Source organism: Salvia splendens, chromosome 6, assembly GCF_004379255.2.
Source record: "Salvia splendens isolate huo1 chromosome 6, SspV2, whole genome shotgun sequence".
Classification (NCBI taxonomy): Eukaryota; Viridiplantae; Streptophyta; class Magnoliopsida; order Lamiales; family Lamiaceae; genus Salvia; species Salvia splendens.
In genome coordinates, this window is record NC_056037.1 from 15,548,075 (window position 1) to 15,560,661 (window position 12,587).

The following is a 12,587-nucleotide window of genomic DNA, read 5'->3' on the forward strand; positions in this document are numbered from 1 at the left end:
CTTTTTATCATCTTTGGTAGTGGACTTCACATTCCACTAACTTATTCTCACTCACATTTTATTATAAAATTAATACAGTAATACTCTGGTAGGATCCACATTCTACCAACTTTTTCAATCTACCTTTCATTATATTTTTTAAAACTCATGCTCGATCAAATTGTGACAAAATTTGAGAGGCAGAGGGAGTATTAAATATTGAGAAATCACCGGTCTTCGATTTCATGTGTACATTGTGAAATAGTAGGAGATAATATTGCGAAATATTATGTGTTTAGGTTATTTTTGGGGTCGACGTCGCTAGAAGCTGCAACATAGACTAGAGATTATAATAATAAAATAGTTAGATAACAAGTGGTAGAAATTATAAATACATTTGATAATTGTTGTTAAAATAATTTTGAAAGAGCTAAGGTCATCTACATCTGTGTCTTAATACCGTCTCATCCCTTCACTATTTATGGGCCTCACTGCACTTTTTACTCCATCTCTTAACTAAGAGACAACATCTGCATCCATTCATCTCTTAACCATCACATCCCTTAACTATTCATTCAATTTCATTTTTTATTTTCATTTCCAACAAATTCAATTAATAAAAACACACTTCATTAAATAAAAGAAAATTACAATTTAAAATCCTAAAAAATATTAAAAAAACACATAATTAAAATCCTAAGAAAATAAAAAAAACACATACTTAAAATCCTAAAAAAATAAAAAAGACATAATTTAAATACTAGAAATTAAAAATTGCACCCTTAAATTATAAAAACTACTCCGCCTGCGAATCATCCCCCGAAGGCGGTGGCGGTGCCCTCAAGCTATGTGGAGGCGGAATACCAAGTTGATTTGCCAGATACTCAATGCCGGCAAGATGAGCTTGATATTGGGGAGGCGTCATGCAGGAAGTGTCAGCCATCGTGGTGGTGAAGTACATGGACATTAGGGAGAACGGCGGCCATTGGGAGCCCGCTTGGCTTGATTTGCCTCGGCCCCTCCCCCTCCCCCTCCCTCTAACCGCCTTCGCCGCCTTGTTCCCTTGTGGCAAACGTCGTGTACCGGAGAAGCCCCCTACATCGGATGTCGGGAACTCAACCTCTTGTGAGGCGATGCCTTCCCCACCCTCACTAGACGAGTATTGGCCACGCGTCGTATGCTTCGTGCGTTTCGAGCTCGAGCCCGTGCTGCAATCGACGCCGCCAGCCCACCTATCAAGATGTTTGACCGCCTCCCAAATCTCGAGAAATTTGAAATCTTTGCCGGTGTCGGATTTGAAGATTCGCAAAGCCGCTCTAAGAATGTCGGATCCATTGGCTCCGCTTCCCTCTTGTAGATCCCACAAAATCTTTTGACATCTCTGTCGGCTCGCTCAAAATGAGCGCGAAGCATCTTCAGGTTGCGACGGAAGGCCCCCCTCGGCTTATTTGCGTTTTATACGACAGTGACCTTATCCCAAAAAACCTTGCGGTTTTGTTGATTCCCGAAGATGAGATCGTTCGACGTACTAACCAAGTGTCGAACAGAGCTATCGTATCCGCTTGTGTGTATGGATGACGGCCGTCGTCCTCTCCGTCCGGCACCACCTCCGGAATATCCTCCCTAATTTGGGATAATCCCTGCGTTTGCGAGCTCCTCATCCCAAGGGAGGAGGACGATAGTATGCATCAACTGGAAAAGATGGTGTTTGGTACGCCGGCGTCGCCGAGCACCCAAGGCTCGGCGACGAACCGGAACCGGAAGCACCCAAAACATTGTACATGCCCCCCAATCAACAAACGCGTTCAAGTCGTAGCCGCCACCCTCGCCGTCCTCAAATTACTTTCACCGCACCAGCTTCCAAACCATCCAAACCCCCCTACGCCTACGCCCATCTTTCTGTCCTCGTCTGCCATCATTTCGGAAAACAACTCCATAACGTCGCCGTGCCTCCTGATTTGATTAGAGAACCCTCGCTCATCTTCCCCGATTTGATTGGCGATCGAACATCGATCTCAGCCACTCCATCACCTCAGTTTCTCTGCCGGCGAAAATCACCAATTTGTTGGTGTAGCACCGCCGTTTCCGCCTGAGACATTGTTAAGGACCTAAATCCCTAACGTTCGGTAGAACGGAGAACAACTATGAAGAGATAAATCCGACGCCTGTGAGGGTCGGCGGAGGAAGAATCTGGGTGGTTGTGCGCAGGTTTCAACCTGTCGGGCAGCGACTGCAGATCAGATATACGTCCTGGCTGTGCGCGGTGAGAATCCGTCGGGCAGCAGGTGGCGTAGGGATTAAGGATTCAACGTATTATGCAAGGGACTGGGCCAAAATAATATATTTATTGAATGATTAAAACGATAACATCATCTCATATTTATAATACTAGAATATTACTACCATAACTTATTGAATAAGAAAACAAAAATATGGAAAAGATACTATGAATCAAAAAGATAACTAAATAAAAGATATGGAAGATATGGGAAGATATGGCAATGTCTCATATCAACTCCCCCACGGTTAAAATCCACCTTGTCCTCAAGGTGTGAACCACGAAGCAACGAAGAGTTGAAAGAAGAAGCTTTGGCGATTTATCTCCCCCGGAATCAAATGTAAATGTGCACGGTCGTTGTATTCGAGCCAATGCAGATCCATTGTCATCAACTACCGAATCACATGTAAATTTCCTTTTATCAACATAAGTGAATCCTTGGAAAATTTTCTCAACAATACACTTCCCACGGCAAATCCAATTCTCACCACAATCCTTGTCATTGAGCATGAGATAGCAGCAGGCAACGAAGGTTGCTGCGGGATAGCAGAATGGTAATAATTTTCCTCCTCATTGAAAGGCTCGTCCTCTATCTTGAGTCTCGCACGTGGTAGGCCTGGCAACTCGTTTAATTGGTCCCTGGGTGCAAGGTTTAAATCCAACGACCCGATTGCTTTGGGCTCAGCTCCAAGAGTCTTCCCAAAGAAGAGAGTTCTACCCACCTCATCTACTGGCTCCTTTGTTGTTGCTCTAATGTCATTGTCATCTGCGTGATCAATCTTTGAACATGTAATGGGCAGTCTTTTGTGATCCACTTCCTTATTAACACCCGTCTCCCCATACGACGTCAAATATACCCTAATACCAGGCCCAGTGGTTCGTTTTCCTTCAGAAACAGTTGCCTCAACAGAATATAAGGCGTGTCGGGAATCAGCGGCTTCCATTGTGTGCTGTCCTGATGGGTCCCAACAAGAATATTGTCGCAGTGTTGGCGACGGCTATTCATAAGGGGGCACACCATAGGGCTGTTCATGGGTCGCATTTCCCCGTGATTGGCGCTGGTCGGGAGTGTCCCAACAAGTAGGCATGCGGGTATGCACAAGCGTCGGTTGTTGAAACGGTAAAGGCGTGTACTGTGGCGGTGGCTCCGGCAGCGGCGGAGCGCGAATCTCTTCAACACGATGACCTTGCGTTCGGAATGGCAGATCTCAGCAGGTTGGACAACGCCTGGGCGGTGGTCTCTACGCTGCTCTTGACGCCTGCAATTTTGTCAAACGTCGATCAATTTCTTCAAAATGTGATTCCAACCTGGAGGTAGCGGCATCCAATAGGCTGATCAATTGTTCATAACGCTCCATATTGGTGTTGTGTGGTGGCTGCTTGTAGGTGTGTTGATATGGCATCTCGAGTCAAGAAGGCGGTTCTCAAAGATGTGGTGGTTGTGGTGGATCATAGGCTTGGAAATCTATGAGCCTTCGGTTACTGGGAGGATCCCAATTGGTGGGGCGGCAGGTCTGGACCGACTCCATTCGGTGAGGCGGTCGGGATAGCTGCTGCCGATCCAGGATGTATTGTGCACTGCGCCCAACTCCGGCGTAGCTGCGTGACACATGGTTGTGGTCGAATTGGCGATGATAGTTGTAGGACATGATAATAGAACTCGGAGGATGAGATCACTTCGACCCGGCGCGCGGGAATCCTTCCCGTCAGGCGTTGGAGAAGTAAGGTTGTCAAACGGCTAGAGCTCGGCGGACAGGCTTGTGACGCCCCGGATTTTAATCCTTTTATTTTTGATTAAGTCGGATTTATTAGCTCGAGTAATTTTCATTTAGCAAACGTGTGGACGTGTGATTCGATTGTAATCTCCGACGTTGAATCGAATTAAGTATTTTGTTGAGAAGGAAAAATTTAAGTGCAACAAAGATTCTTATTTCAATAGCAAGATTGAAATAAATGATATCGGAAATGATAGAGGAAATCAAATGCAAATATTACATGCCTCATTTTCTGCACTTTGAAGACAAAATAACAACTAATCCTACACTACACCTTGTGGAAGGCCAACATCACCTAGTGACTAAACTAGAGCTTAGTCAAGAGCTACACAAAGCCTAATGTCTAACCAATTGCTAAAGCTAGCAATAAAGTAAGTGTGTGAGGTAGTAGATTCTTCTCTTCCTCCCCTCCATCTCTCTCGAAAATCCCTCCACCAAGCTCCAAGAAGGCAGCCACTTACCTACAAGGAATACACCCAAGAAAGGGGTTAGAAAATAGACTCACAAATAAAGGGAAAAGAGGCACAAGCTCAATTAGAGATAATGAATAGTAGAGCTATATAGGTCAGCCATTAGGCTGCAAATTAGAGCTAAGAACAGCTCCTTCCCAAGGTTTCATCAAGAGGAGAAAGCCAACAAATGTACACGGTGAGGCATGCTCACAGAGCAACTCAAAGAAGACAACCCTCTGCCATCACCAAAGCTAAGAAAACAGTCAAAAGGGCAGTCCAAGACTTGCATCAAATAGGTAAGATTCCCTTAATCAATAAGCTCAAAAGGGGGCTGAGCTTGACACCGAAAATAGGAGCCCAATGCCCCAGGAGCTGCCACAAGAAGCCAAAGGAAGGGCTTATAAATACCGCCACCTTCTCCCCACTCCACACGCATATTCTGCCAAGTTCTCGCAAGGCAAGGGAGTGCAGCGGAGTGAGGAGCGGCGGCGCGGAGCAGCGGCAGTGAGAAGGGCAGGCCGAAAGAGTTCATCGATCAAGGTAATCCCCTCAACGACCCCTCTTCGCATCATATAGAGCAACCACTCGAGTATCAAGAACATAGAAAACATAGAGATATCACCAACGATTAGACACCGTAACCCCAGTAGATCAATCGAGTTCATGCACCAATAATCCCAATATCACATAACTACTGCTCAACTCACAGTAGCAACCAAGGAGCAAAAATTCAATTTGGATCACAACTAGACAAAGTCCCTAATCACCGAATACTGCCGTAACCCGTTAACAAGAAAACGAACGGTTAAAGGGGGGAAGGGACTTAGCTTAGACGACGGAGCCCCGGAGAGCTGACGAGGATGGCGACGGAGGAGCTGTTGGGCAGCTGGACCGTCTGGGCTTGGCATGGCGCTCGGCGGAGGAACGATGGCTACTGCCCCGGTGAGGCATCGCCGCTGGAAAGAAGAGCTCGGCGGAGCCCGGCGTCCGTCGAGGCGGCATCTCGTCGGAGCGAGAGAGGGTAGAAGCGACGCCTCCCCCGAGTCGGTAAACCGCCGTGAAGAGAGGGAAGACGCCGGAGGAAGGCGTGAACGACGGCGACTAATTCTCGCCGGAGTGGCGACGAGATGAGGGAGATAGAAGGGGAATTTGCGGTTGAAATGAGGGATGAAGAAATGGGATTTGGGGATTTTTGATTCTTGAATGAAGAGAGCGAGATTAGAGCCGAGAGTTAAGAGAGAGAGAGGTAGGCTCACTTGTTGTTGGGCCACAAATTAAATTCAAAGTTGGGCCACTAAATTAATTCGAGATTGGGACGATTTCAAGTTAATTAAGAGGATTTGGGCCTGGAATTTAAATGGAGGAAATTAGTGGACTTGGAATTTAATTTTATGTGGAACGGAATTTAATTAAGGGTTGAGTTGGAGCTTAATTAATTAATTCCTGATTAAATTACTAAGTTTCCGAATATGGAAGAATGTTGAAGTTGGAGACGCGAAGGGCCGACCGGCGTCGCCCCGCGACGCCATGGGCGGCCTTAAGAAAAATCCGAAGAAGAAGGAATTTAAGGAGGGATTTTAAGAATCCATATTTTTTTGAGATAATAGAATTTCTCCAAGATAAGTAAAGTGAATAATTAAATGCGGCCGCATGATATAGCCGAGTTAGGATTTAAGGAAAAATCCTATAGGCCGAGACTAAGAGATAGATGCTATCCTATATGGTGCATGCATTCTTTTCACAGAAAAATAGCTCAAGTACTAATTAGCGTGTTACGCTATTTATTTCTAAAGGAGAATTATTTCAAGGGCAAGTGAGGCCAAACGAGGATTTTAATTGGAGATAAGCATACCAGGTGGGCTTTCGTTTAATATCCAGCACTATAGTGTGGATATAAAGCAAATATTTTGAAGTTATGAAATACTCCCTCCGTCCCATGCTACTCGCACTTTTCATTTTAGGCCGTAAATTTGGGATTGATTTTTTTGTGTAATTAAAAAAGAATTTTAGGTGTAATGAGACATCACTTAATAAAAGAGCTCTTAACTTAAACTAACATATTAATTAAATGCATTAATTCTAACTTAAATTATAAATAGTGTAAGGACTTTGTGACGAGCCGAAAAGCAAACGTGCGAGTAGCACGGGACGGAGGGAGTACCATTTTTCTCAAAAATGGAGATGTGATTTATTTTAAAGTTGTTGTCATGCCATAAAATGTTTATTTTCGAGACTTGTCTGTGAGGGCTATATGCCGGGAGTTTGGCGATGCCAAAAATTTGGTAACGAATTCGGTTTCCAATAGGACCGCAAATCATATTCGGAGTTACTTGCGCGCGCGCTGTGAGCCATCCTAGAGAGAGGTTGGCCGGCGAGGGTGCTTGTTGAAGGCGGCCACCTTCACTGCACACTGGATTCTCAGACATGAAGGAATACATCGAGAACTTAGACTGGAGTCGGACTTTTAAGATCACAAAAGAATTTAGTATGCTCGGGCCTTTTAAGAAAAACCCCCGTGTGATACTGTTAATGGATGACAACTTATAATTGTATGTTTTGTTTTCGGCACGTGTCCACTGGGTACTCATGTACTCAGCCCTGCATGTATTTATAAATGTGCAGGTTGAACGTCAAGATGAAGAAGATTTGATCGGAGTTGATGCTATTAAATAATCGGGTGGACTTCTCGACGATTCGTGTCTTCATACACGAAGTCGTTCAGTAGGGACCTATTCCGCTGTGTTTTGTTGAATGAGAATAGTAATGTCTCATCATTGAACTCTGATTCAGTTGACATGTCAAATTATTCTATTCTGAGATTGTATCAGATACTTGACTGTTATTTTGGTAATATCACCTTTGGCCTTCGGCAAGTTCTTCAGATTCTACCCATTTTCTATCCCCGCTTCTTTAATCCCCCATTAGTCGCGAATTACTCAATCTTGTTATCCTTAACGAGAATTGGGTCGTGACAAGGCTGGGCTCGACAACCAAAGCAGTTGTTGTGCGCGGAATATTTTCCGTCGGGCCGCGGTGTAGCTTTGATTCGAGATGGTGGGAGGGTGAGAGCTGGATGAAAGCACCAGTTGTTAAGGACCTAAATCTCTAACGTTCGGTAGAACGGAGAACAACTATGAAGAGATAAATCCGGCGCCCGTGAGGGTCGGCGGAGGAAGAATCTGGGTGGCTGTGCGCGGGTTTCAACCCGTCGGGCAGCGACTGCAGATCAGATATACGTCCCGGCTGTGCGCGGTGAGATTCCGTCGGGCAGCAGGTGGCGTAGGGATTAAGGATTCAACGTATTATGCAAGGGACTTGGCCAAAATAATATATTTATTGAATGATTAAAACGATAACATCCTCTCATATTTATAATACTAGAATATTACTACCATAACTTATTGAATAAGAAAACAAAGATATGGAAAAGATACTATGAATCAAAAAGATAACTAAATAAAAGATATGGGAAGATATGGCAATGTCTCGTATCAGACATGTGCATCGATAGAGTAACAACGTTTGTTGAGGCGGCGAAATCTAGATCTTGTCTGGTGTGGTTGACGATGAAGGAGACGATGGGGGGCAAAAATGGAACTAAAGGTTAATCATTCCCCATACTGTTTTTGTCGCAGGGGTATGGGTGCGACTCAGATTATCCATCTAAGATAGTATCATGGATTAATTAGTCGTCCAATTTTACTAACCGAACATAGGATTAAACCGTACACATTGCGCCAACCGAACGCCCACACAATAAATGGTGTTTCGGTGCTAAAAGCCCATTAACAGCCCATCTTTTCTTCATTTTTTTCTCCTCTCTCTGTCTCTACGAGTGGGGCCTCTGCATTGCTGCGCAAGCGTAAACGTATCCACGAGTTTGTTTGCTACGATTTTGTTTTCAGGATTTGGAATGTGTTGTTGAACAACTAAGCTCTATGCCTATATCTATGGAGCCTTCTGCTCTGGAAGGTATAGATCCTTCTCTTCCTCCTCCTCTATTTTTATCTCCCTTCATTCGCTATTGCTTCACTCGCTCACTTCGCATTTTCAATACTGTTTATGCCAAGCCTATTTTTTCTCTATAATTACAGATAATGAGTCATTCAATTCTCCGCCGATCTGTTCCATCACTCTGATTTCAACTGTGAATAAATGCTTTCATGAATTTCGAATTTTTTCTTGAGAGAGAGAGAGAGAAGCATGCTACATCACGCACTCCATTATTGCTTCTTTTTTTTCCTTTTTCTATTGATAGCTTGCCCGTTGATTGTCAGATAATGTAACTAATATTTATGAATTATACCTACTGTGTGTGTGTGTGTTTGGCTTTTATCACCATCTCTCAATAATTCCAAGGTTGCTTATAATAAGAATGGAAAGTGATCGGTGATGAAGATGAAGATGCCAACGAATTTCCAGCTGTTATTTTTTCACTGTTTTTTATTTTTATTTTGGAGTGTGCTAGATTAACTGAGATCGATGAATAAATCTCGGATTCCTACTTGACAAGTTGATGCTTTTCTGCTTAAAATATTATGTTACCTACTTTAGTTTGTGGAGGTGCATTGCATAGTCAAAGATGAAGGTTTGGAGCTTCTAAATTACTTGTGGTATGATTTTGTACTAACTTTATATTCGAATAATCAATTTCTTGATTGTTTGTTGCCCTCCATTTGGAATCCTTTGACTTCACATCCATGTAAACACGATACTGTGGTGATGTTTGGTGGATCTGGAAAGAGAGGTGTGTTGGAGAATCAAGCAAATGTGGTACATTGTATATAGTCTCAATGAGAAACACGGGGAATAAACTTTGGGGCTTTCTTGTTGATTACCACTGTATGGTTCCTTCGTCCTTTGATCTTCGTCTCGTGTTTTCTGTTGTCAGACATTTCATGTATAGATATTAGGTTAAGAGACTTGAAAAGCAGATGCACTTAGTGGTTGACTTTTTCATTGTCTTTCATTATGTGTTTTTTTTTCCTGTGACTTTGGTGTATAACATGCTGACTCCTTACTTTGACAAAGATGTTTGAACACGGGTATCGATTTCTAGTTAACTCTTATTGCTTTTGGGCTCCAGCATTGATATTTCATCCACCAAACTGCAGGAAGTTTGAGTATGGAGCAGAAGAGACAGCTAATCTATGAAGTTTCAAAGTGGCCAGAGGCAGAGGGTGGTGCATCCGAAATGTTTCAGGCGTGGAGCCGCCAAGAGATACTGCAGGTTCTCTGTGCAGAGCTCGGGAAAGAAAGGAAGTACACCGGATTAACTAAGTCAAAACTAATAGAGAATCTTATGAAAATCGTACGTGAAAAGATATCACAGGAGCCTGGGAGTGCAAATGCTACCGAAGTGGATCCTTCATTAGAAAACGGTGAAAGGACTCCCAAGAGGCAAAGGAAATCCGATCATCCGAATCGCCTGGTTGTTGCAAACGGTGCTGCAGTTGTGACCACCGAAATTGATTCAAATAATAATACCATGTGCTGTAAGAACTCAGCTTGTAAGGCCAAAATGAATCACAATGATGTCTTCTGCAAGCGGTGTTCATGCTGCATTTGTCATCAGTATGATGACAACAAGGACCCCAGCCTGTGGTTGATTTGCAACGTGGACCCTCCATTTTGTGGTCTGTCGTGTGGCATGTCGTGCCATCTTGAATGCGCCTTACGGCATGAGAATTCTGGCATCTCACAGGATAGGCAGGATAAGGGGCTCGATGGGAGCTTCTGTTGTGTATCTTGCGGAAAGGTGAATGATTTGCTCAGGTAAATGTATAGTCTTGCTTTTTATTCGTTTTCTTGGTTGGCTGGTATGTGCTATGTGATTAATTACGCAGCACTATAAGATCAATATTACCTGAGAATCGTTTGCAGTATCATCTTTCCTCCTGCAAGAGTAGCTGTTGATCTGCTTGTGGTTTTCACAAGGCATCTGCGTCTTCGTTTATGAACTTCCGTTGCATCTGCTCTCTGTTTTAATTGAACTTGTGGGTTAGTTTGTGAGTAATAGTTCTAAAAACAAAGAAGAAATTATGCAGTTCTTGGAGAAAGCAACTGGTAGTGGCAAGGGATACGAGGCGTGTTGACATATTGTGCTATAGGCTCTCCTTGAGCCAGAAGATTCTTGCTGGTACCAAACACTACCAGCACCTATCCAGCATCATTGACGAAGCAGTGCAAAAGCTCGAAGAAGATGTAGGCCCTCTAACCGGTCTACCTGTGAAGAAGGCTCGAGGGATTGTGAACCGGCTATCATCAGGCCCAGAAATTCAGAGACTTTGTGCTTCAGCTTTGGAGTCTCTGGACTTCATGCTGTCAAACAGAGCTTCTGATATGTCTTCTGGTACTCTCTCTCTCTCCCCCTCTCCCTTTATACTTTCAAGTTGCCATCTGATGCATGGTTATACAAAGTAGGTTGCAATGTACTTGGCCCAGAACTTGTCAGGTTCGCTGACATCCGTGCTTCATCTCTCATGGTGATTCTGAATCCGGACGATTCAGATATGGGACACGTCGATGGATACACCTTGTGGCATCGGAAAGCTGATGATGCAGACTATCCTGGAGATCCTACTTGCAGATTGTTTAAACCAAACACTAAGTTCTTGCTTTCCGGTCTAGCTTCTGCAACGCAGTATGTTCTCAAGGTTGTTGCCCTTGACACGGATAGAGAGGCAGGCTTCTGTGAACTTCGGTTTCAGACTCAAGACGATGAGCCAAAGTCTAAAATCTTGGAAGTGGAAAGGAGTGAGAGCCCAGTGACCACCAACTGCAGCAGTCTGTCTAATCCCTCTTCTGTTGAAGACGAAACAAACAATACTGTCCCTTGCAGTAACGTCTCGGATCAGAGCCAGAAGGAGGCAACGACGATGGCTGGGGATATAATCTCTCTGCTGCACGAGGAGTACAGTATGGTAAAAACCAGCTGCAGCCCACCAGAGGCAGGCACATTGGTGAAAGAAAGCAACAAGGAGTCTTCAAATGTGCAAATGGCTGAGGACACGAGCACTGACAATGGGTCTAACACGCCTCCTCGGACTGGCCTAGAATGTGTCCCCAGCTCGGAAGCCGGCCTGCCCATCACTCCCTGCAGGTTTGAGAATGCAAAAGAGGCCGCTGGAAGGGGCAGCTGGCCTAAATTTGGCTGGAAAGACCTCAAAACGAGAGGTGAGAGGGACACGGAGCCTCAAGCAGGGAGCTCATCGAGGAAAAGGAATGGTGAGAGGAGAGATGAGGAATGCAGTGGCATAGGAGACAAGGACTTTGAGTACTACGTGAAGGTGATCCGTTGGCTGGAGCGCGAGGGCCATATTGAGATGGGGTTTCGCCAGAAATTCTTGACATGGTACAGCCTGAGAGCAACGCCACAGGAGGCACGCGTTGTGAAGGTATTCATCGATACGTTTGTTGAAGATCCCGAGTCTCTTGCTGGGCAGCTTCTTGATTCTTTCTCTGATATGGTTTCGAATAAGAGGTGTTTGACAATACCTGCTGGATTTTGTTCGAAGCTTTGGCACTGAGGCAGAGGCAGAGACAGATAACAGAGCTTCAAAGGATTATGAGCATGGGGATTTTTTATTGATGCTTATTCTTTGAATTTTAGAAAATATCTTAGACATCATTCTTCATTGAAAGTAGCATTACTAAATTAAAGTATTTTGATGCATAAGAGTTTGGCCTCTTGTGATATATGATCATAACTTTTGTGCTCCACAAATTCTGTATATCTTTTCAGCACAGCTGGAAAATTTAAGATTGCACTACAGAAATACTCCCTCCGTTCATGTTAATAAAGGCGTTTCATTTTCGCCCAAGTTCGTATTAAACTCAACAAGTTATACAGTCATCAACCAACAAAGTGATCTAAAGCAAGTAGAACATATACAACTTCTAAAATAGTTTTGGCACTGTTTTCTTGAAACACTAGATATTTTATCATCCTTATGGAAATCCCATAAGTTAGACAGGACTGGTCACAATAATCTGCAGAAATGACAAATTTCAAGAAAGTTGTTTACAAAGTTAACATGACTGAGTAGGTGAGATAGGCATTGACGACGACAATTTCATGCTGCATGACCTTCGCCTTACATT

The 12,587-nt window shown here is 43.9% G+C and overlaps 1 protein-coding gene across 3 annotated transcripts; it reads left to right on the forward strand.

Annotated features, from left to right (window-relative positions):
• Positions 1 to 7,800: 7,800 nt before the first annotated feature.
• On the forward strand, positions 7,801 to 12,283 carry LOC121809648 (VIN3-like protein 2). 3 transcript variants are annotated; one of them, XM_042210391.1, is made up of 4 exons: positions 7,801 to 8,456; positions 9,599 to 10,259; positions 10,532 to 10,836; positions 10,905 to 12,283. In XM_042210391.1, exons 1-4 carry the CDS (start codon positions 8,423 to 8,425, stop codon positions 12,011 to 12,013), a joined length of 2,109 nt encoding a protein of 702 aa, XP_042066325.1. In that variant the 5' UTR covers positions 7,801 to 8,422; the 3' UTR covers positions 12,014 to 12,283. The 3 variants fall into 3 exon arrangements, with proteins under 3 accessions (XP_042066325.1, XP_042066328.1, XP_042066327.1); XM_042210394.1 differs by having other exon boundaries at positions 10,929 to 12,283; XM_042210393.1 differs by lacking the exon at positions 7,801 to 8,456 and adding an exon at positions 8,467 to 9,231.
• The last annotated feature ends 304 nt before the right edge of the window (positions 12,284 to 12,587 follow it).